We start from the raw sequence: 20,452 nt of genomic DNA, 5'->3' as shown, positions 1-20,452 counted from the left end.
ATACTTGTGATTCTTACCAAGAGAGAAGTCTCCTGAGGTGTCCTCTGGGATCCATTCTTCCCCTTTTCCCAGTTGAGAAAATATATCTGGTTTGGGTCCTAACAGTCCTGTTTTTGAGGGGGAAAAATGGACCAATCTGTTCATAATAGTGATAAAAAATCATTGCAAGGATGAGGCCTGGTCCTCAGAACTTCCTGGCAAAGGTAATCTGATAGGAAGATCCAGGGTGGACAACATGTTCACAGTGAGAGAAAGAAGTGGCTCAGGTCTGACAATCTGCTTCCAGGCCCCACCCTGCTGAAAGAGTTCAGGGAGAATTTGACTCCTAGCCACTTTTGAGGCATCTCCACTTGAGACTCTAAAAGCCTGGGGACACCAAGGATAGGCAAGTAGCAGCTTTGAAGATGATATCCTTAATTGGCCCATTTCCAACCCAATCTTTAGTGTGGCTTCAGTTTAAGGGTCCTAACAAGATCCCCAAAAGTGAAGATAAATCTTTCAAGGCTCCCACCTTACCTAATGAGACTAAGTTGCTGTAGTTTTCCAGCATCACATCCCTGTACAGGGCCCGCTGGGCAGGGCTTAGTTGCCTCCATTCCTCCCGGGTGAAAAGCACAGCCACATCTTTGAAGGTCACCGAGTCCTGTAATAGCAAATCCATTCTTATTGACCGGAGGCTATTCTGGGGAAGCTGAGACTGGCTGTCCCCAGGAGCTTGTTAGGATTCACAGGACTATTAGCTATAGGGAGCTGGTATACTGGGACAGGTTAGGCATTTCCTCTAGGTCTCTGAAAGCCTTATTTTTGTATTAAGAGTTTTTCCTTCGTTTTGAAGAGATAGACAGTAGTGACTGAGCACTGGGACCATACACTTGCTGTTCATTTTGCCCTCAACATTTTCTCTCATCTCCCTCAATCTGCCCAGCCCTGCTTCTGGCCTCCCTCATATGACCAAATCCTACTTAGGTCTCAGCTTGGACATTCTTTCCTCAGCACAGCCTTCCCTGACTGCTTCTACAGTTACCTATGTGGGCCCATCAAAGTAGTGGCCCACTTTATTATGATTTTTGGTTTACTTTCGGTCTCCCTCACTGCCTATTTTCAAGAAGGCATTAACAGTTCTATATCTCCTTTATTTTCTTAGTATCTACATTATGGTTTGAGGAGTCAGCACCTATTATAGTCATGCAACACATAATGATGTTTTGGTCAATGACAGACTGTGCATATAGAGGTGTTCCCATAAGATTATAATGGAGTTGAAAAATCCCTATTGCCTGGTGATATTATAGCCACTGTAAAATCTTAGCACAACATATTACTTTTGTGTTTGTGGTGATACTGGTGTAAACAATCCTACTGCACTGTTAGTCATATAACAGTATAGTATATATGGTCTAGTACTAATATATACTATACTGTGCTAATATTTGATAATTATGGTAAACAACCATGTTACTGATTAATGTATTCACTATATTATATTTTTTATCACTATTTTAGAGTGTACAACTGGTTTACTATAAAACAGTATGCTGTGTTAATGCTGGCAAGAACTTCATATATCTAGTGTTTCTTGAATCTCTTCATTGTATCAAGATGCCACACTGAGTGACTGATCTGGACCATCTAGATTTGCACAAATACTCTTTATGTTAGAGAAAAATAAAAGGGTAAAATTGCCTAAGGATGCATTTCTCAGAATGTGTTCCATTGTTAAGTGATATAAACTGTATTTGTTTTTCAGCAATTCCTGCTTTTCTTCAACTGCTCATCTGCCCACCCCCAACATATGTGCGAGCATGCACACACACACACACTTATGTCTCATGTAAACAGTAATTCTGTACCTTGGGACAACGTCCCCTCAACTACAAATAATCCCTTTCTTTGAAACTCTGTAACAAGGACAGAGAAGAAGCAGTCTCTATCGAGTATATGCAATCTAACATGTAAAAGTCAACAACTTTCACATCACTGGTCTTCTTGGCCAACAGAAGAGCCAAGGGAGCTGGTATACACTGTAAAGAGTTAAGCTGAAGTCAGAAAAGAAAGCCAAGGGTCTAACAGAAAGGACTTTTAGGTTATTCTAAAACCCACTTCCACAGCAAAAGTACAGCTGTATCTTTGTCTTTGGCTTTAGATAGATACCTCAGTATCTTTCTAGTAAATGCCAGCTTTTGCTAGTGGAAAGATTTTTATTTCAAACAAACCTGCGTTCCAGTTCCAGTTGTGCCATTGATGACCTTTAACAAGTTACTTAACTCCAACACCCGCTACCAAGAGCCCAATAAGAGTAAGGAGGGAGTGACTGGGGTCAAGTGTCTGGGGGAGACTAGTGTGGAAGTAAAGTTCCAACTCAGGGAAAACAACAGCTTCACACTCTTCATATCTAGAAGGCAATTTAGGCAACACTCTCTCACTCACCTGGACTATGGTGGGCAGGTAACTGACAGCCATTCCTTCTTTGATGAGCCCTCTTAGGGACAGGCAAAGTGCTGAGGAGGCAAGTGGGCAGCTTTGCAACTGCAGGATTCCTAAGAGTAGAAATGTCTAGAAACCTGTTATGAGGAGAGGACTGGATCAAAAAATACCACATAGCATCTGGGACTGAGTCTGTAAGCATTCATATCTTGGGAGTCCCCCTATATCCCAAAGCTATGAACTCTTTGGTCTTTCTTTGTTCCCAATTTTCTTTCCTGCTTCTGAAAGCAATTTTCTTTCCCTCCACTGTTAAGTGAATTGCTCACCATGCAACTTTCCCCTCATCACATCTTTCCTTTAGTCAAAAACTCCATGCTTTCCCTTCTATATTTTAGGTATTTTAGGGAATGAAGTTTTTTTTTTTTTTTTTTTTTGATGGTGCTAGGGTTTGAACCCACAGCTCAATGCATGCAAGACAAGCACTCTACCAACTGAGCTATATCCCCAGCCCCTCCCTTCTGTATTTCAATACTTGGACTTCTTGCAGAAAGCCCTGCTCCACTGCCAGCTCTCACACTTTCTACCCATCCTCTGTCCTTTACTGCTTTAGCAGTGCTGAGGAGTCAAGAAATTGTCTCTCCTCCTAGGGCAGCTAACTTGAAGGAGAGAAGGAATCGGGAAGGGGGTGAACTTCCTCCTGAAAAAGGAGGCAAGGTAAGTAGATCTTCATTGTGTATGTATCTCTCTTAGGCTAAGCCCTTCTCTGGGGCCATCTGGGTGACCTGGAACCAAAGGCAGGCCAGAAACAGTGTATTTGTGGGAGCTGGGTGAGAAAGGAGTAAGGGATCAAGAGTCCTTCCTGCAATCACCCTCGGCGGCTTCATTAGGTACTCCGGGGAGCTACTGCAAGGGCTGCACTGCAGCTGTCCCTGCGCTAGGCAAGTTCCTCATGCACAGCTCTGAAACGCATCAGGAATACACCTATCTCCTAAGTATAAATGCGCTTTCCGGGGTCTGCTCCAAGACATGCTAGAGGCCCCGCCCCATGGTCCTCTACAAGCACTCAGATTCGAACCCCAAGCCCAAGATGCCCATTCCAGACCGTCCTCCTTTTTTTATTCCCCTCCGTTTGGAATCAAATCTCAGACATACATTCTGGAAAGTTTGGGGCATTTGATCATTATCCTCCAGAATGGACCACAACCCAGAAATCCTCGGTTTCCCTTCCGCCCTTCTTCCCAGACCTGACCACCCCACAGCTGCTTCCGCTCTCCCTTTGCGACTTTGGTCACCGTGCCTGGTCGCCGCTGGGTTGCCCTTGCAGAAGCCTCCGCTGGTAGCGAGAAACCGCAACCACCACATCGCAGTCAGAACACAATGAGCAGGAGTCTGCAGCCTGGATCTGCACTGCGCTTGCGCGTTGCCCTGGGAACCACGGAGCCGAATTCCCACAAGCCTTAGGTCGGCTGAGCTGGGGCTGCGGGACTCCACTTCCCAGGAGAATTGGCGGAGAAAATGATGGTGTGCGCCTGCGCAGACAATGATCTGCGCTCCAGCGCCCGGGTCTAGGGGTTTGGGATGCTGAACTACGTTTCCCAGGAGCCTCGGCGGGTGCATCCTCCTTCCCCTCATTCAACTAAACCCCCACGTATAACCGCTGTGCACGGATTCTGTTCCGTTCTGTGCAGACTTGGCGTGGGCCTCTACCATGAAATAAAGCCCGGGAAACTATACACCAGGAACAGTTGACCAGGGATGAGGGAGAGTCCAGCGGAGCGGCGCCTGATGTGGTGACAAGAGCGGATCGGTTAAGGTCTCCGGAGACTGTATGAGAGCCAAATGGCACGTTCTTGGAGAACGGTGCCAAAAAGACTCGAAAAGCTGGCAGGATTGCGCCTTTTGCCCCGTAGAAGCATTGGATATTACCCATCTGGCCCTGCAGTCGGACCAGGACGTGGATTCTGAGACGCCACGATAATTTCTTCTAGTGGGAGGAAATTTCTTCTAGTGCGAGGACAGGGACATTGGGGTGAAGGCCCGTAGAGCAGGGCAGACTGCGACTCAGAACAGAGCTGATGGCAGCTTGAACCCGGTTGGTGACTGAGGGAACCCAGAATGGTACTGATAAATGCCCAAGATAGAATAGACTTAGGTCTTGATAACTTATCAAACAGGGCTGAGGGAGAGGAAGGGAACCTGGATCCCAATGAGTCTTATAAACAACTGGATAATGTTTAGAAGTTGGTGTTTATTTTTATTGAGGATGCAGTGATGTGTAAGAATATTCACTGGAGATATTTAGTTGCATTTGAATACATGACTTTCATGGAGCTCAGGAAGGAAAGATTAGAGGGTTTTAACTTTGTTGTTAGTAAAATAAAATTAAAAAGGCAAGAATGTCACTTGAGATTTGTCACTGAAGGAATTGTTGGCCACCTTTTAGGGAGCAATGTCAATGACTATGTGACATCACAGCATTCTATTTGGGGTTTTATTGATGATTTTATTCCACCAACACCTTTATCAACTCTAAATACCCTTCCTCAGGATAATGGCTAGTTCCTACGTTTGTTTGCTAAATCCTGTTACAAGACCCCTGCAGTAAGGATGTAGTAAAAGCTTCCTTTAGCTTCACTTCCTATAACTTCCTTCTACTTAACGCCCTAAATATACACTGTATTAGCCTTCTTGTAGTTACTCCTTTTTTTACCACACACTCCCCCCCCCAACTTCCCATTTCCCTTGTCTTCTTTGCACCAACTGGCTCACTCCAATGGTACCCTGTGCTAGGAGCTACTTTGCAGTAGGGACTAGGGGTCTTTCATCCTAGAATTGATAGGAGCTGACTTACACACTATGAGTAGGAGCAGTATCTTATCATACTTGTTGTTCAAATGTACAGTGCAAAAGCAATCAAGTGTGTGGACTGCAGGCATTAACTCACTTATGCCAAATGTGTATATACACAAGGAAGTAACCCACTTCAATTATATCCTAAGCACTCATCCAGATCTGGTGTGTGTGTGTGTGTGTGTGTGTGTGTCTTTAGAAGCCCAATGCAGTCTCCATGATCATCCAAGTTTAGGGGGCTATTTATGCATTATCTACAAGAGGGGTACTGGCACCATAGTCTGCTGCTCCACCTGTGTTACAGAACCCAGATTGCTGACCTATTTAAGTGTGTAAATGGCCCAATTTGTCTTTTGAGCTCAGTTACAGATAAAATATAACTAATCATCCCATTCTGTGTAGTTGCAGAGGACCCTGCGTTTCTTGCTCTTTAGAAGTCATTCAAGGGCGCTGGGGATGTGGCTCAGCGGTAGCGCGCTCGCCTGGCATGCGTGCGGCCCGGGTTCGATCCTCAGCACCATATACCAATAAGGATGTTGTGTCTGCCGAGAACTAAGAAAAGTATAAATATTTTAAAAAAAAATTAAAAAAAAAGAAGTCATTCAATACATCCAAATTCTCTTTTACTGACTCTCCTGCCATGAATTCCTTTAGGGCTCTCGATCCCCAGAAACTACTGAGAAGGTACTTAGTAAATATCTAAAGGCATATTGGTCATGGCTATCTGTCTGCTGCTCATAGGCCTGACAACATTGACAGTGACCATATGGCAGCCTCCACCCCACCAGCTGATTGGAAAAGGGACAGATACTTGGCCAAAAAAAGTGACTTTCAAGACAGAGCCTGTCTTAAAAGGATGATCTGGACCAATTAGGTTTCTTTCATGAAATTTTAGAATTAGAGAGATACAAGGGTCAGATAGGAGACCTGATGATTCTGGGTCACATGAATTTAATTTTAAGTAAAGGAAGCCAAGGTAACAGATAATGGAAAAACACAGCAATGGGAGCCCATATGGTGGTGGTAGTAGTGGCAAGGGGAAGGGCACAGAGAGAGCGCACCTACAAATCCTTGGCTAATGATGGTTCCCAGTTGCCACAGACTCTGGCTATACTGCATTTCAAGTGGCACACACAAAAAGTCCTCAAATATTATAGAAGTTACAATTCTACTTGAGAATTGAGACCAAAGTAAAGACTGGGTTTAAGAAGAGGACGCTATAACCAAGGTATTCTCTCTCAGACCCTTATACTTTGAATATTCTATCCAGGTGTTTTACAAATAAATATCCTCCTTTCTCTCATTTCAAGCACAGAGGAATGAGGAGAATGGAGCAAATCACTGGCCATGAGCTTCTCCATTATTCTTCCCCATTTCCTGCTTAAACACACTCCTTGACTCATCCTGCTGATTCTGGGGCTTCTAGACTATACTCATATATAAACTGATGGAGTCTGAACAGGCAAAGAAGGAATTTAACACTGAACTAATTGTATCCCCCAAAACTTAGATTTTCAATAATTACTCTTTCTTATATCCATTCTACTCCTTTCCCTTCATATGATTGTATTTCACCTGATCTCAAGAGAAAGAAATGAATTAAGAAGAAGGGGGGCAGAGAAGGGATGGGTAGAAAAGAAATTAAAATGACGAAGACAGCAGAAAAATAAAGGTTCAAAAGGAAGGCACAAAACAAGGGGGAGAGAAAGTAATGAAGGTGCTGAAGCTTTGGATGGCAATGAGTTGAAGTTAGTAAGATATTAACCCTGAGTGGTGATTGCCCAAGACTCTGGACTGCTTAGGAGCTAAACAATGAGAGTTCATAGGCACTTGCTCCACTATTGCCCACATTTTCTGGACCCATGATTGATTTATTCCAACCACTCTTATTGGAAAGTTTCCCTCCTCTTGTTGAAAGTATTCCTAAAGCCTCTGTGTGCCAAATCTTATTTTCCTCGTCTGAGCTGTACATCTACTCATTGCTGTCTCCTGATTCTCTCATGCCTCTTTTCAGTTGTAAACATAATCATCCTATCTTATATCATGCAAACGCTCCCTGGTAGATGGATGGCTAAATCAGCCCCATTCTCTAACCCCTTAATTGGCCTACCTCTACTACAAAGGCTGAAAGGGCTAGGCTCTCCTTTTTTCAGCCTCCCTTGCTGCTAGGAGTGGTCATGTAACAGTTGTGGCCCATAAGATGCAAACAGGTGTGTGCTAAAGGGCTTCTGTGAAATCTTTTCTGATAAAAGGTACAGATGTTGCTGGTCCTTCTCAAACCCTTTCTTCCTGATTTGAATGCAGACATGTTACCTGAAGCTATGGATGCCATCATGCAACCAGGATGGAAATCCCTTGAAATGTAAATCATTCAAGTATTTTATCTGTGGGTCAATGCTGACCACCTCCACATTTTTCATTTGAGAAAAACACCCTTACTTGCCTAAAACATTGTTAAGAGAGATTCTGAATATCTGTAGCCAAAGGTCTTCTAATAGGCAAATCCCTCCTCAGCTCTCATTTCCTTGGTCATCTTTCTAAATCTCTCCTATATCAGTAAAGCTACTAAGTCATTTTCAACATTTAACTCACTCTTCAAACACATTAAAATTTATGTGTTTTAAATTGATAATCAAAAACAAAGGTTAGAGCCAGGCACGATGGCACGAGCCTGTAATCCCAGCAGCTCAGGAGGCTGAGGCAGGAGGATCACAAGTTCAAAGCCAGCCTCAGCAATGGCAAGGCACTAAGCAACTCAGTGAGACCTGTCTTTAAATAAAATACAAAATAGGGCCAGGGATGTGGCTCAATGGCTGAGTGTCCCTAAACCCAATCTTCATTACCCCCCACCCAAAAAAGCAAAGTACAGGGCTGGGGATACAGCTCATTTGGTAGAGTGCTTGCCTCATGCACAAGGCTCTGGACTCAATCCCCAGAACCATAAAAAAATTAAAGTACTTTATTCTGAAGCATTTGATATTAACTATATCCTTAAAAATTAAAAATTTCCTTTTACTTCTGTGGTTTCACTGCTTCCTGATTTTCCTGTTTCTATTTTTCTTTTGATAGTTCATTCCTCTCAGCTTTTACTGATTCCTCTTTTGCTTCACTTTCCTCACCAGTCACAGTACTCCCAGTGTGCCCTGTACCACTGATCCTCTTCTTATTCTACTTCTTCTCAGGACTCTTTTCTTGGATGTTCCAGAGACACATAAAAATGCCTTCAAACAGAACACATCATTGTTGTACAAAGATGGCTAATTTATGGGGTTTTAATTATGGAATCCCAATCTACACAAATAAGAAATTTAAGTCATCCTTCTATTTCAAATAGCCATACCTAATCAGTTTTTACAGCTTTTTTTTAGATGTGCCAAATTATAAATTATTGCTTGACTTTTCCTTTCCTATCCCATTATACTGCCACTTTCTTAGTTTATCCTTTAAAAATAAAGAATGAATCTTAAATCACTTTGTGACTAATCATGTCTAGCCCATATTTAGGACGTGGAAAATTTGTGTGAAAGAAATGAAATTAAGCTACTATCATCATAACAGATCTACAAAATATCTCTATGATTGTTCTGAATGTTTTGAGTTGCAAATATTGTGTTAATATGCTAAATTTCCATATTTTTTAGTGTTCACGCATTCAGGTCAGTGTCCCTGAGCTCAATCCCTGGTATCAACTATCATTCTGATAGCTGAATACGACATAAAGATATGTATTTATTTGATTCTTCTGTGCTTAAATACAATATTAAACTATGTTGTTTTCTAAATAATCAGCTAATTTAACAACAGTTTAAGACTATGAAGAACTCAAAATAGCATGCTATTACATTAAGATTTGTACAATTATTCTATTATCTGGTAGAAAACAGCCTACATTTTAAGGGAGAAAGTAATTCAGGGAGAGAGAGAAGGACATGAAAGGGCATTATAAATTGGTAGAGGTAGAAAATTTTGACTCGAAACATCCAAGGAAACCTTACTGTGGAAAAGAAGCACCTAGACAACATACATAACAGAGTAAAGGGCCAAAGATTTCCTGGCATCATGGTTTGTAACATTTTAGCTAACAGGGATCCCCCAGACCTTTTACATTCAAAATCTCTCATTTACTAGGTAAGAAAATTGTGACTAGCTAAAAGTTAGTAACTTGTCCAAGTTAGTGGCAGGTCAGGACTACAAACCAGGTCTTTGGGCTATCCAATTAAGCACTGACACATTTTCTCTCCAGTGTGAAATCTCAGATGTCCCAAGGAGAATTTTCAGTATGATACAATAGAACTTACCTTGAGCATGAATGTTCACTGTTTATACATTACTTACTCAAACCTTTTGTTAAAAAGTACATTTTAACTTTTGAATCAAGATTTCTTCACTTCCATATGATTTCTCTACTGTGGTCTATGTTATCCAATATAGATTGTACTTCAACTAAAAATTACCCACAAGTGTTACCTTTATTAGGTGTCTACCTCAACATGACTTTATCTGATTATTGAAGAGTTAATCATGATGAAGGGGCCAGTAAACACTGTACTTAGGTGTGAGTTCTTTGATGTCTTGTAAGGTTTGTACTCCGACTGAAGGCTTTTCCACATTCAGTACACTGATAAGGTTTCTCTCCTGTATGAGTTCTCTGATGTACTATAAGGGATGAATTCTTAATGAAAGCTTTCCCACACTGATCACATTCATAGGGTTTTTCACCAGTATGAATTCTTTGATGCTCAATAAGGTATGCACTCTGGCTGAAGGCTTTTCCACATTCAGTGCATTCATAAGGTTTCTCTCCAGTGTGAATAACCTGATGTACAGTAAGGGATGATCGCCCAGTGAAATGTTTGCCACATACCATACACTCATAAGGCTTCTCTCCAGTATGAATTCTCCGATGTTGAGTAAGTGATGAATTCTTACTGAAAGCTTTTCCACACTGATTACATTCAAAAGGTTTTACTCCAGAGTGCAGTCTCTGATGTTCTATAAGGTATGTACTTTGGCTAAAGGATTTCCCACATTTGTTACATTTGTAAGGTTTTTCTCCAGTGTGATTTCGCTGATGTAGGGTAAGAGTTGAACTCTTACTAAAGGCTTTTCCACATTCACTACACTCATAAGGTTTTTCTCCAGTGTGACTTCTCTGATGAACAATAAGATGCATGCTTTGACTGAAGGCTTTTCCACATTCATTACATTCATAGGGTTTTTCTCCTGTATGAGTTCTCTGATGCACAGTAAGATTCATGCTTTGTGTAAAGGCTTTCCCACATTCATTACATTTATAGGGTTTCTCTCCAGTATGAATTCTTTCATGTTGAATAAGGGATGAATTCTTACGGAAGGCTTTTCCACACTCTTTGCACTGATAAGGTTTTTCTCCAGTATGAGTTCTTTGATGAACGGTAAGATTCATGCTCTGACTGAAGGCTTTCCCACACTCACTACATTTGTAAGGTTTCTCTCCAGTATGAATTCTTTGGTGTACAGTAAGAGATGAGCGTTCAATAAAATGCTTGCCACATACATTGCATCTATATGGTTTCTCCCCAGTATGGATCCTCTGGTGCTTAAGAAGTGATGAGCTCTGGCTGAAGGTTTTCCTGCATTCATTACATTCATAGATTTTCTTTCCTACAAACATTCTTTGATTTTTCATTAGTTCAGAATTTTGTTTGGTGTCTTTTCCTTGTGAAATCCAATTACAGGATCTTTTTGCCATGGGAATGCTTTGTGGTGTATCAAGGACTGAACCCTGATTGGAAAATCTTTCAAATTCATTCCCTCTACATACCCTTCTCTCTGTGAGGGTTTCCTCATGGGTAAATGCCATTTGGCCCAGATGTTTCTCCTGTTTCCCCTCTAACCAATTTCCAGGTTCCCAGGTTTCCCCTAAGGTTGAATGCCAGACATGTTCCCTTTCCATTATGACCCCATGGGATAAATCTTCAGTAATGCTGGGTTTTGGAGCTGACTGTTTGTTTTCCCAATCTGGAAAAAAAATTCAAAGGCATATTGGTTTGTATGCTAGGAGACAAAAAATTGTTATATAAGGTAGTAATGAGAAATTAAACTAGAATAACTATTAGATATGTTTTAGAACTTTCAAAGATACCTTTACAATAACATAGAGAAATTGGAAAGGAAGGAAAAAACAGTGAACCAGTTGATGGAAAACAGGGGAACTAGAAGAAAGGGATAGAAGATCTACGGGGCAAGCAGAGAAAGGAGTGAGCTCATTAAGGAATGATGGACAAACAATGAAGATGAACAAAGGGAAAATATTCAGAAGACCTAGGATTGGTCGAAGATGACAGAAAGTCCTGCTACCTCATACTTGATATTCCTACCAGCAGTTTCTTTTTCTCCCATAAGGCTGCTTAGAATTATGTACCAAATAATCTTCATAAAGCATCACAATGTGACACAGTAAAAGGACTGTTGATCCTAGAGTCAGAAAAATGGGTTCAAACCATGACTTGTAACACTTTTTCCTTATTTCTCTTGGTCTGATTTTTCACAGATTTAAATTACAAGTAAAGAAAATCTTATAAGGAGTAGGTAAGATAATGTACACAAACTACCCTTGGGCAACAGACTTGTTTGCAACAAAAATATCTGGACATACTTGAAACTGATGTGATCCACAGGCTTTTTCTCCTTCAACTTTAAGTAGGCTCACAGAGTTAAGAGAATCCTTAAGAGTTCTACACTTTCCTAAATATCTTCTTCAGGAAGGTGAGAACTAGTGGCATGGCAGGGGCAGGCAAAGGAGAACTGTTGAGCTGCTAGAGAGGGCCTAAAGGAAGGAAATTTGAGTCACTCAGACTTTATTTTCTCAGATCTCATAGACAATGGGGGTGGAGAGAATAGAAAATTATAATCTCAAGATTATAGTTGCTTATCCAAGTCAAGAGAGCAGAGATAAGACAATGAATCAATGATCTAAAGGCTGTGAGAACAGGCCTGACTGAAGCAAGAGAGGCATTAAATGGGTTCCCCTCCAACCTGACCTGTTTATATAAAAAACATAAAAAGGGAAAAGCTAAAAAATTCAAGACCCCACAAAGTACCCTGAGAGAGAAGATCTATGCAATTAAATATGAAAATATTTGCAGCAACATATGATGAAATGACAGCAGTATCTTGCCCCACCTCACTATGGTCATATCCAACTATCCAATTCAAGTTATTTGGGAATAAAATGCTACCCAGAAAACAAAGCAGAATCCATTCACATGGTTAGATAATAATAAAGTCTAGAAAGAACTGCCTCCATTGAAAGATACATGATACACAGAAAATATTGAGTTTGTAAAGTATCTAGAGATTCAGGAAATAAATTTTTAAAATTATAATAAGAGGAGAATGAGAACAAAAGAAGTAGCATAAAAACCAAAAGGGTGAATAAATGTTGAGATAATTAAATGTTTCCAGTTACCAAAGACATGAAGAAAGTAAAAATAGCTGGGTGGAGTGGCACATGCCTATAATTCCGGTGGCTTAGGAGACTGAGGCAGGAGGATCACAAGTGCAAAGCCAGCTTCAACAATGGCTAGGCACTAAGCAACTCAGTGAGACCCTGTCTCTTAATAAAATACAAAATTGGGCCGGGGATGTGGCTCAGTGGTCTAGTGCCCTGAGTTCAATCCCTGATACCACTCCCCGCACCAAACACAAAACAAACAGAAAACAGATGCTATAGACCAGGAGATGATGTACCACACAGGACCCATAAAGAACTTGTCCTGGACTTATAAAACAATGTCTATGAAACAGCTAAGCCCATTAGAAAAATGGGCAAAACCTTGAATAAATACTTATTAAAAGTAAATGGGAATGGTTTGTAAACATAAATAAAGATGCCCAATCTCGGTGGTATACAGAGGAAGGCAGAATAGAGGTGTAAAGAGATACCATTAACACATATCTCTGCATAACAAAATGTAAAAATTCAAATAGTTTCAGATTTTGTTAAAAGTATGGTAATGAGAACTTTCACATGTGGCTGGCTAGTGGGAGTGATATTTGCTACAAGTATTGTGAAAACAGTTTAGTACAACTGAGAATAAACAGATTGTGATTTAGCATATCTAGCTGATAAAAGTACTTAGGTAAATCTGCCTTACAAAGGTTTACAAGATCCATAATGCTTTGAGTAACATTATGCACAACAGAAGAAAATTGAGAAAAACCCAAATCTCCATCAACAAGAGAATGGGAAACTAAACTGTCCAATATTTATAAAACTGACAAAAGTGATGATGACAAAACATTCCCCTGTTCCTGATCTTTGAAGAATGGCTTGTAGTCTTTCACCATGAATATGATGTTGTCAGTTTATTCATGTATGGCCTGTATTATGCTGAGGTTTTTCAGGGCTGGTGGGAATACAAAATAGCACAACCATTGTGGAGAACAGTATAGCAGTTCCTCAAAAAATTAAAAACAGAATTACCATTTAATCCAGCAAATTCTACTTCATGGTATATAACTGAAAGGGTGCACCAAAGCTCAAAGCAGCAATGTTCATAATAGTCAAAGGAGGAAGAAATACAAATGTACATCAATGGATAAATGAATAAACAAAGTATGGCAAATGCATCAATGAAATATTATTCAGTCAAAAAAGGAAATTCTATAACGTGGATGGAATCTGAAGACGTTATTCTAGGTGAAAAAACCAGTCACAAAACAATAAATACTGTGTGATTGAACTTAAATGACATACCTACAGTGGCCAAATTCAGAATCATAAAGTGGAATGGTTGCCAGAGATTGGGGGGAGTGTTTAATTGGCAGAGTGTTAGCTGGGGAAGATGAGAAAGTTCTGAAGACTGGGTGGCAGCGGCTGCTGCATAACAATATGAATGTATTTAAACGCCTCCAAACTAACCATTAAAAATGGCTAAAATTGTAATTTTTTGCTATGTATGTTGTACCATATACACATATACTATTTACAGTAAAATAACACCTAAAATTAGTATTATACTAATAGTTCATAATATAAAGGACATATATAGATACTTCAAAAGTATTAGATAATACCCAACATTCACTTCTGATTTGCAAGAAAAAGTTAGCATTGCACTAAGCATAAAAACAAATAACTAGAAGAATTCTCACTGACAAGATCAAGGAAAGGATTCTTACTATTTATTACTACTTCTATTAAATGTCATTCCACAAATGACCAATACAACTAGGCAATAGAGAAGAGAGGAATTTTCATTCTTCCCTAATTATGATCTATCCACAAAATGACAGATTGTTAGAATGGCTTTACTAAGAATTAATGAAGTTTAGTTTTAAGGGTCAAGGACTGAACGATGTTTCAGACTCTTGACACTTTGCTATGTCATTAAATAGGGACTTTATAAAGTACACAGCATTATGCTCTAGCTCTACCACTCTAAGCTTTTATCATTACCATTATTGTTTTATATTAAGTAATAGGAAGTTCTGTATTCCTTTTTTCTTAAATAGGAGATTTTAGTGATAACATATTCCTTTATTGTCTTAGAATGCTTTTTCAGCCTTTCCTGGTTAACTTATAAGCTTTCTATAATTTGGGGACTCGTTGGGATGTGAACAAGAGTCTCCATAACCAAGGAGTCTGGTAAAGCACAGATCTTCAGTATTTATAAATAGAATAGGCCATAGCAGAGACCAAGAGCTTACATAGTATTGGGGTAGAGATAGGAGGGTTGGGTAGCAGCCGAGGGCAAGTTATTTTCTTTTATATTTCTTCCACATTCTTTGTAATAGTTAAACAACTCATAACAAAACAACTATTTCAGTACCCACCTGACTGAATTTCCTATGTATATGCTTGCAATCCTACAATACAGTCTCCACACAGCAGCCAGATCTGTTAAGCATGATAAATCATCATTCACTATTTATTTATTGAGCCAGACACTTAAAAGTGCTTAGGATGAGCAATGAAAAACACAAAATTCTGTCCTTATGGCACTCATACTTTAGTGACAGGAAGGAGAACAATCAATATAAAAAGTAAAACACCTAGTATTTAAGCAGTATGCCTTATGGAATAACATAAAAGCAACAAAATGGAAATAGGGAATATGAGAAGTAAGGTTTTCAATTTTAAATAGGGTCATTAGGACAGGCTTCATGGAGAAAGTGACTTTTTTGGCAAATTTTTAATTTTTAGAATTACTATTACTATTATTTTATTATTTAAGATACACATGACAATAGACTGCATTTTGACATATTATACATACATAGAGTATAACTTATTCTAATTAGGATCCCATTTTTGTGGTTGTACATTTTGTGGTTGTTTCACTGGTGGTGTATTCATATATGAACACAGGAAGAGAAAAGGACATTTAATTCAAGACTTCAAGGGGCTGAGAGGAAGTTACAGAAATATCTAAGGGAGAGCAACCCAGAAAGAGGCTAGTGCTGCTGTCCTGAGGTAGCAGTGGGCCTGTCCTGTTAAGAATGAACATGCTGGGCTGGGGATGTGGCTCAAGCGGTAGCGCGCTCGCCTGGCGTGTGTGCGGCCCGGGTTCGATCCTCAGCACCACATACAGACAAAGATATTGTGTCCGCTGAAAACTAAAAAATAAATATTAAAAAATTCTCTCTCTCTCCCCTCTCTCACTCTCTCTTTAAAAAAAAAAAAAGAATGAACATGCTTTTGGAGTACTTCTACATTTACAATATTCTGTAGGTAAGAAACAAAGATGTGTATTTATTAACATAATGATGTTCATGTTGATATGAAGGCAGATAGGGACTCTGTAACAGTATATAATTATTGATATGTGTGTATGTGTGTATGCATATATTTACACACACACACACACACACACACACACACACACAGAGTTACCCAGGACATCTATAAAAATAATTAAAAATCACATATAAACCACAGGCAATAAGCTTCCACATTTAGGAGTAGTTAGGGGTAGCTTCCTGGAGAACACAAAATATAGAATCCCCAACTATATTTTTAATTTTTACAAAAAAATTTAAAACTATTTATTTATTTACTTACTTATTTTTGGTACTAGGGATTTAACCCAGGGGCATTTTACCACTGAGCTACCTCCCCAGTCCTTTTTTATTTGGACACAGGAACTTCACTAAGTTGCTGTTTGGCCTCAAACTTGCAATCCTCCTGCCTCAGCCTCCACAATTGCTGGGTCCAGTTTTAGGCCCGGTCTTAAAAATAAATTTCTAATACTTTATATATACATTAACTAAAACTTTGTACATAATGTTAATTTTTGTTTCCTTAATAACTAAATATGAACTGATTTAAGTCTAATGACCACTGATTAAATTAAAATTCACTGCTTCTATATTACTAATAATTTTTCTTCATTTAAACAATAACAAGCTAGCTAGCATTAATATTGGCATCATGAACAGCATTCCTCTTTCCATTTGCTACTCATCTTTTATAAAAACAAGAACAAAATCTAACAAAGCACTCGATAACTATACAAATAATATTTTAGTACAGAAAAAGATGAATCAAAAGGAAAATTAGAAGCTCTAGTTTTCTAGTTTTACTAGTTTACTAATTATATTAGGAAATAATAAGAAGCCACAGCAAGGCAAGAAAATCAGGTTATGATTTTTTTTTTTAAAGAATTAAACTTGGAGACCAAAACACCTATGTTGAATTCTGGCATGTTATTTCATTCTGAGTCCATTTCTTCCACTGTAAAAGGGGCTAATAATACCTACCCTGTAGGTTTGTTATGATGAGTGGATTAGGTGATGACTGGGGAGGAGCCGAGCACAGTACTTAGTCGATTCTTTCTCTTCTTGGCTTGGACAGGATACTAAGAGGACTAAATAGTAGATTAGTCTGGCAGTAATATCCAAGAAAATCTGGAAAGAACAAGAACTGGAGTTTGTAAGACATCATGTTCTCTGGGCCTCATTCTTGACAGATAGTTTCTCCTTCTCTATTGGATACTTCTGTCCTTAGAGCTACAGTCAAGTCTTTCTCTTATTAAAAAACATACCAGAGGCATTATACCTCTGTCTGGCTTCTTTCAGTTCTTGTTCTTCCTTCCTTTTCCTTCAGAGCCAACCTTGTTGAAATGGTAGACTGTACTCATGTGCTTCTCCTTCACCTGCTCATTATTGTATTTTCTTGTTTGTTTCTCTGTCACTTTCCCCCGCAAAGAATACTTGCCTCAGCACTAATAGGGATCTTCTCAGAGTGGACTTAGACCAAGTCCAGAGGCATTTTTTCATTTCTTTCTCAACCCTGTTGCTTTCCCTCTGCTTTTCTCTCTTCTCCTCACCCAGCTCTCCGGGCAACCCTGTTCTCCTCTCACCATTCTTTCTGTCACCTTTATGAGAGCATCTTTGGCCCCCGGCCAAATGTTACTTCGCCCTCGGGGTTCTATCTGGGTGCTTCTGAAATATTCTCACACACTCTTCTGATAATTAACCATTTTTCATTAATATGAATTTCACAAATATGGTTACGACTGTCGAAGCCACATTTTTCACTTGATTTCTAAAAATTTTACTTGATGTCATTCAACATTCACTAAATAAATACATTAAGTATTTAGTCTGGTAGGTAATGGGAATAGGCAGGGGGTACAAAGAAATATATGCTCAATAAGGCAATTCAGTGCTAGTATGCAAATAGATATTCAAAGAGACAAGTAAAATACTGGGTGAAATACAAGAATAAATGAATAATCTTTAGGATCCAACCCAACAGAGAAGCCTAATGGGGGTAAAGGAGTGAGAGAGGAAAACACTATATCAAAAATGTATTTTCTTCTGCTGTTACTGAATGCCCAGTAAAGTTACAATGTAGTCTAAATAAACTCACTAAAATAATATAGGGAATGAGGGAAAAATCTTGCATATATATATACCAACAACCCCCCAAACAACTAAAAAATAAATAAATAATCTTAAATATCTTCATACAAACAAGAAAGGTTAATTAAAAAGACTGCTATCAAAAAGAGGAGGAGCCAGGCATGGTGGTGCATGCCTATAATCCCAGTGGTTCAGAAGGCTGAGACAGGAGAATATCAAGTTCAAAGCCAACCTCACCAACAGTGAGGTGCTAAGCAATTAAATGAGACCCTGTCTCTAAATAAAATACAAATTTGGGCTGGTGATGTAGCTCAGTGGTTGAATGCTCCTGAATTCAATCCTTGGTACCCCCTCTCCTTCAAAAGAAGAAACATTTAGAGAACAAGAAAGTAGCTCATGGAAATAAAAAAATCTGATACAAACATTTTTTTTTTTTACCACAGAAGAAACAAAAAGAAATAAGCACTCTCCTCTTCTTCTACCTCACGTCTTTGCACATGCTATCTCCTATAGTCAGAATGTCCTCCCATATGGCCCATCAATTTATTTGAGCATCTGTTCAAAACTCACCTGTTCCCTGACCACCCCTATAAACAATAGTCCTGTTAACTAACTTAGTCCCTTTATGCTGCTTTATTTTTCCACACAGCACCTACAACCATATTATAATCATTAGCTTTTTTTTCTTTTTTTTCTTACCCTATATCTTGTCTTCCTTCCCTCCCTTCCTTCTTTCATTCTTAGTTTATGGTGTCCTCCACTAGAATGTAAGTACCTCAAGGCAGCTGCCTGTTTTTCTTACTGCTATATTCCCACAGCTAGTAACAGGGCCTAGTATTCAGTAGACATTTGTGGAGTGAATAAGTCATTTACGTATGAATAAACACCAAGAGCAACAGTAATCAAAGCCAGAGTAAAAGATAGCTATAATAAAAGTGATTAAAGCTCCCCTAAAAGATCCTGTTTTGACAAATAAATTAGCATTAAAAAAATAAAATAGTTTCCAAAGTTATAGAATATGTAGCAAGACCCATTAAGATGTAATATACCCTTTGACCCATAACTCCACTCCTAGAATCTGATTCTTCAGAGTTTACTGGAAACCAGCAGTGATGGTCCTAAAGTTATTTTTTTCCCCTGTTGTGAAATTGAACATTCTTGAAGAAACTACTGTGATATAATTTCTTCAGGCAAGCACCAGATGAATAACTTCTTCCACAGGGAACTGTAAACATGGGCAGGCTTACTGAAGTCCTGCAATGGAGGACACTAGAGGCTTATAGGGGCTATTTCAGCCTTTAGAAAACATTCCATTTCTTATGACTTTTGTATCTATTAGATGAACCTGTTTTAATGTTAGACTTAATTGACCAACCATAGCTTGACAAAGAACAGACTCCTGCCTTGACCAATTTTCTCACTAAGAATATAGTAATGATAAGTAACAGACAGATATGAGCATATGGAGTTGAGGGGAAACTGCCCACCCCACAGAATTTCTTTAAAAAAGCAATTTCCCTAAGGTTACTCCTACCCTACCCTGGTTTAAGTCAATAGGATATGTTATATTCCTCAGCAGACAACCTGTTATCTGCAAAGCTACTATCTCCATCAAGAAGGAGAATATAAGTTACCCTAAAAGGGAGACCTTTATATATACCAAAAATTCCAGGACTCAGGAAAATAGGATAATTACAAAGGTCAATGACCATAAAACCTGTAAGAACAAGTTCCAATTGGAACCAATAAGTACCCTCTGAGGTAACCTAGATTTGCTTTTAGATCTAAATTTAACATGTCCTTTTAACAGTAAAATTCCCTCCTCCCCCCAGTAAGTTTTGCTTGGGTACCTGTGGTGTGGGTAAGATCATGCGCAGTAGGGACTTAAAAATCTGATGCAATCCTACTGTCAGTCAAAAGTTGAAAGGTGGTAACTAGGCAGAACACTCTAGAAAATTTCCTAAGATCTCCAATAAAACTGGGAAACAAAGGGGGCTCATTGTCAATCTTCCCTGAGACTGTTTTGTTTCCCTTCTAATAAACTTTGCTATATTATTACTAAGTCTCGTATCTTTCTGAAATTTTATCATTGCAGAGCACAAGAGCAAGAACAAAACAAGATCTCCTGTATCACTATGATACCATTCAGTCCAGTGGTCAAATTTTACCACTCTATCTTAATTGCCTATGTAATGTCCCCAGATTTGTTATCTATTCAATGTATCAATTAACCTCTGTTTTAGGTAATAAGTTGTAACACCTACTTTTTTTTTTTTTTTTGAAACATTCATTCAAGAGAACTTGAATCTGTGCTCCTGGGATGAGC

General features: G+C 39.1%; 1 protein-coding gene across 2 annotated transcripts in view; it reads right to left on the bottom strand.

Moving 5' to 3' along the window:
- The window catches only part of LOC113200744 (uncharacterized), a 51,353-nt gene that overhangs the window by 17,653 nt on the left and 13,248 nt on the right, over positions 1 to 20,452 (bottom strand). Inside the window, exons 1-3 of one of the 2 annotated variants that reach the window (XM_077801455.1) lie at positions 2,428 to 2,521; positions 517 to 643; positions 18 to 107 (exon numbers count right to left, since the gene is read on the bottom strand). In XM_077801455.1, coding sequence (XP_077657581.1) covers positions 18 to 107; positions 517 to 643; positions 2,428 to 2,460 — 250 coding nt within the window. In that variant the 5' untranslated portion in view covers positions 2,461 to 2,521. Of the gene's footprint in view, positions 1 to 17; positions 108 to 516; positions 644 to 2,427; positions 2,522 to 9,968; positions 11,275 to 20,452 lie in introns of those variants that run through there. The other variant, XM_077801453.1, reaches the window with a different exon arrangement.

This window comes from Urocitellus parryii, chromosome 1, assembly GCF_045843805.1.
Source record: "Urocitellus parryii isolate mUroPar1 chromosome 1, mUroPar1.hap1, whole genome shotgun sequence".
NCBI classification, from domain to species: domain Eukaryota; kingdom Metazoa; phylum Chordata; class Mammalia; order Rodentia; family Sciuridae; genus Urocitellus; species Urocitellus parryii.
Note: the sequence above shows the minus strand (reverse complement) of the source record. Positions and strands in the feature narration are given on the sequence as shown.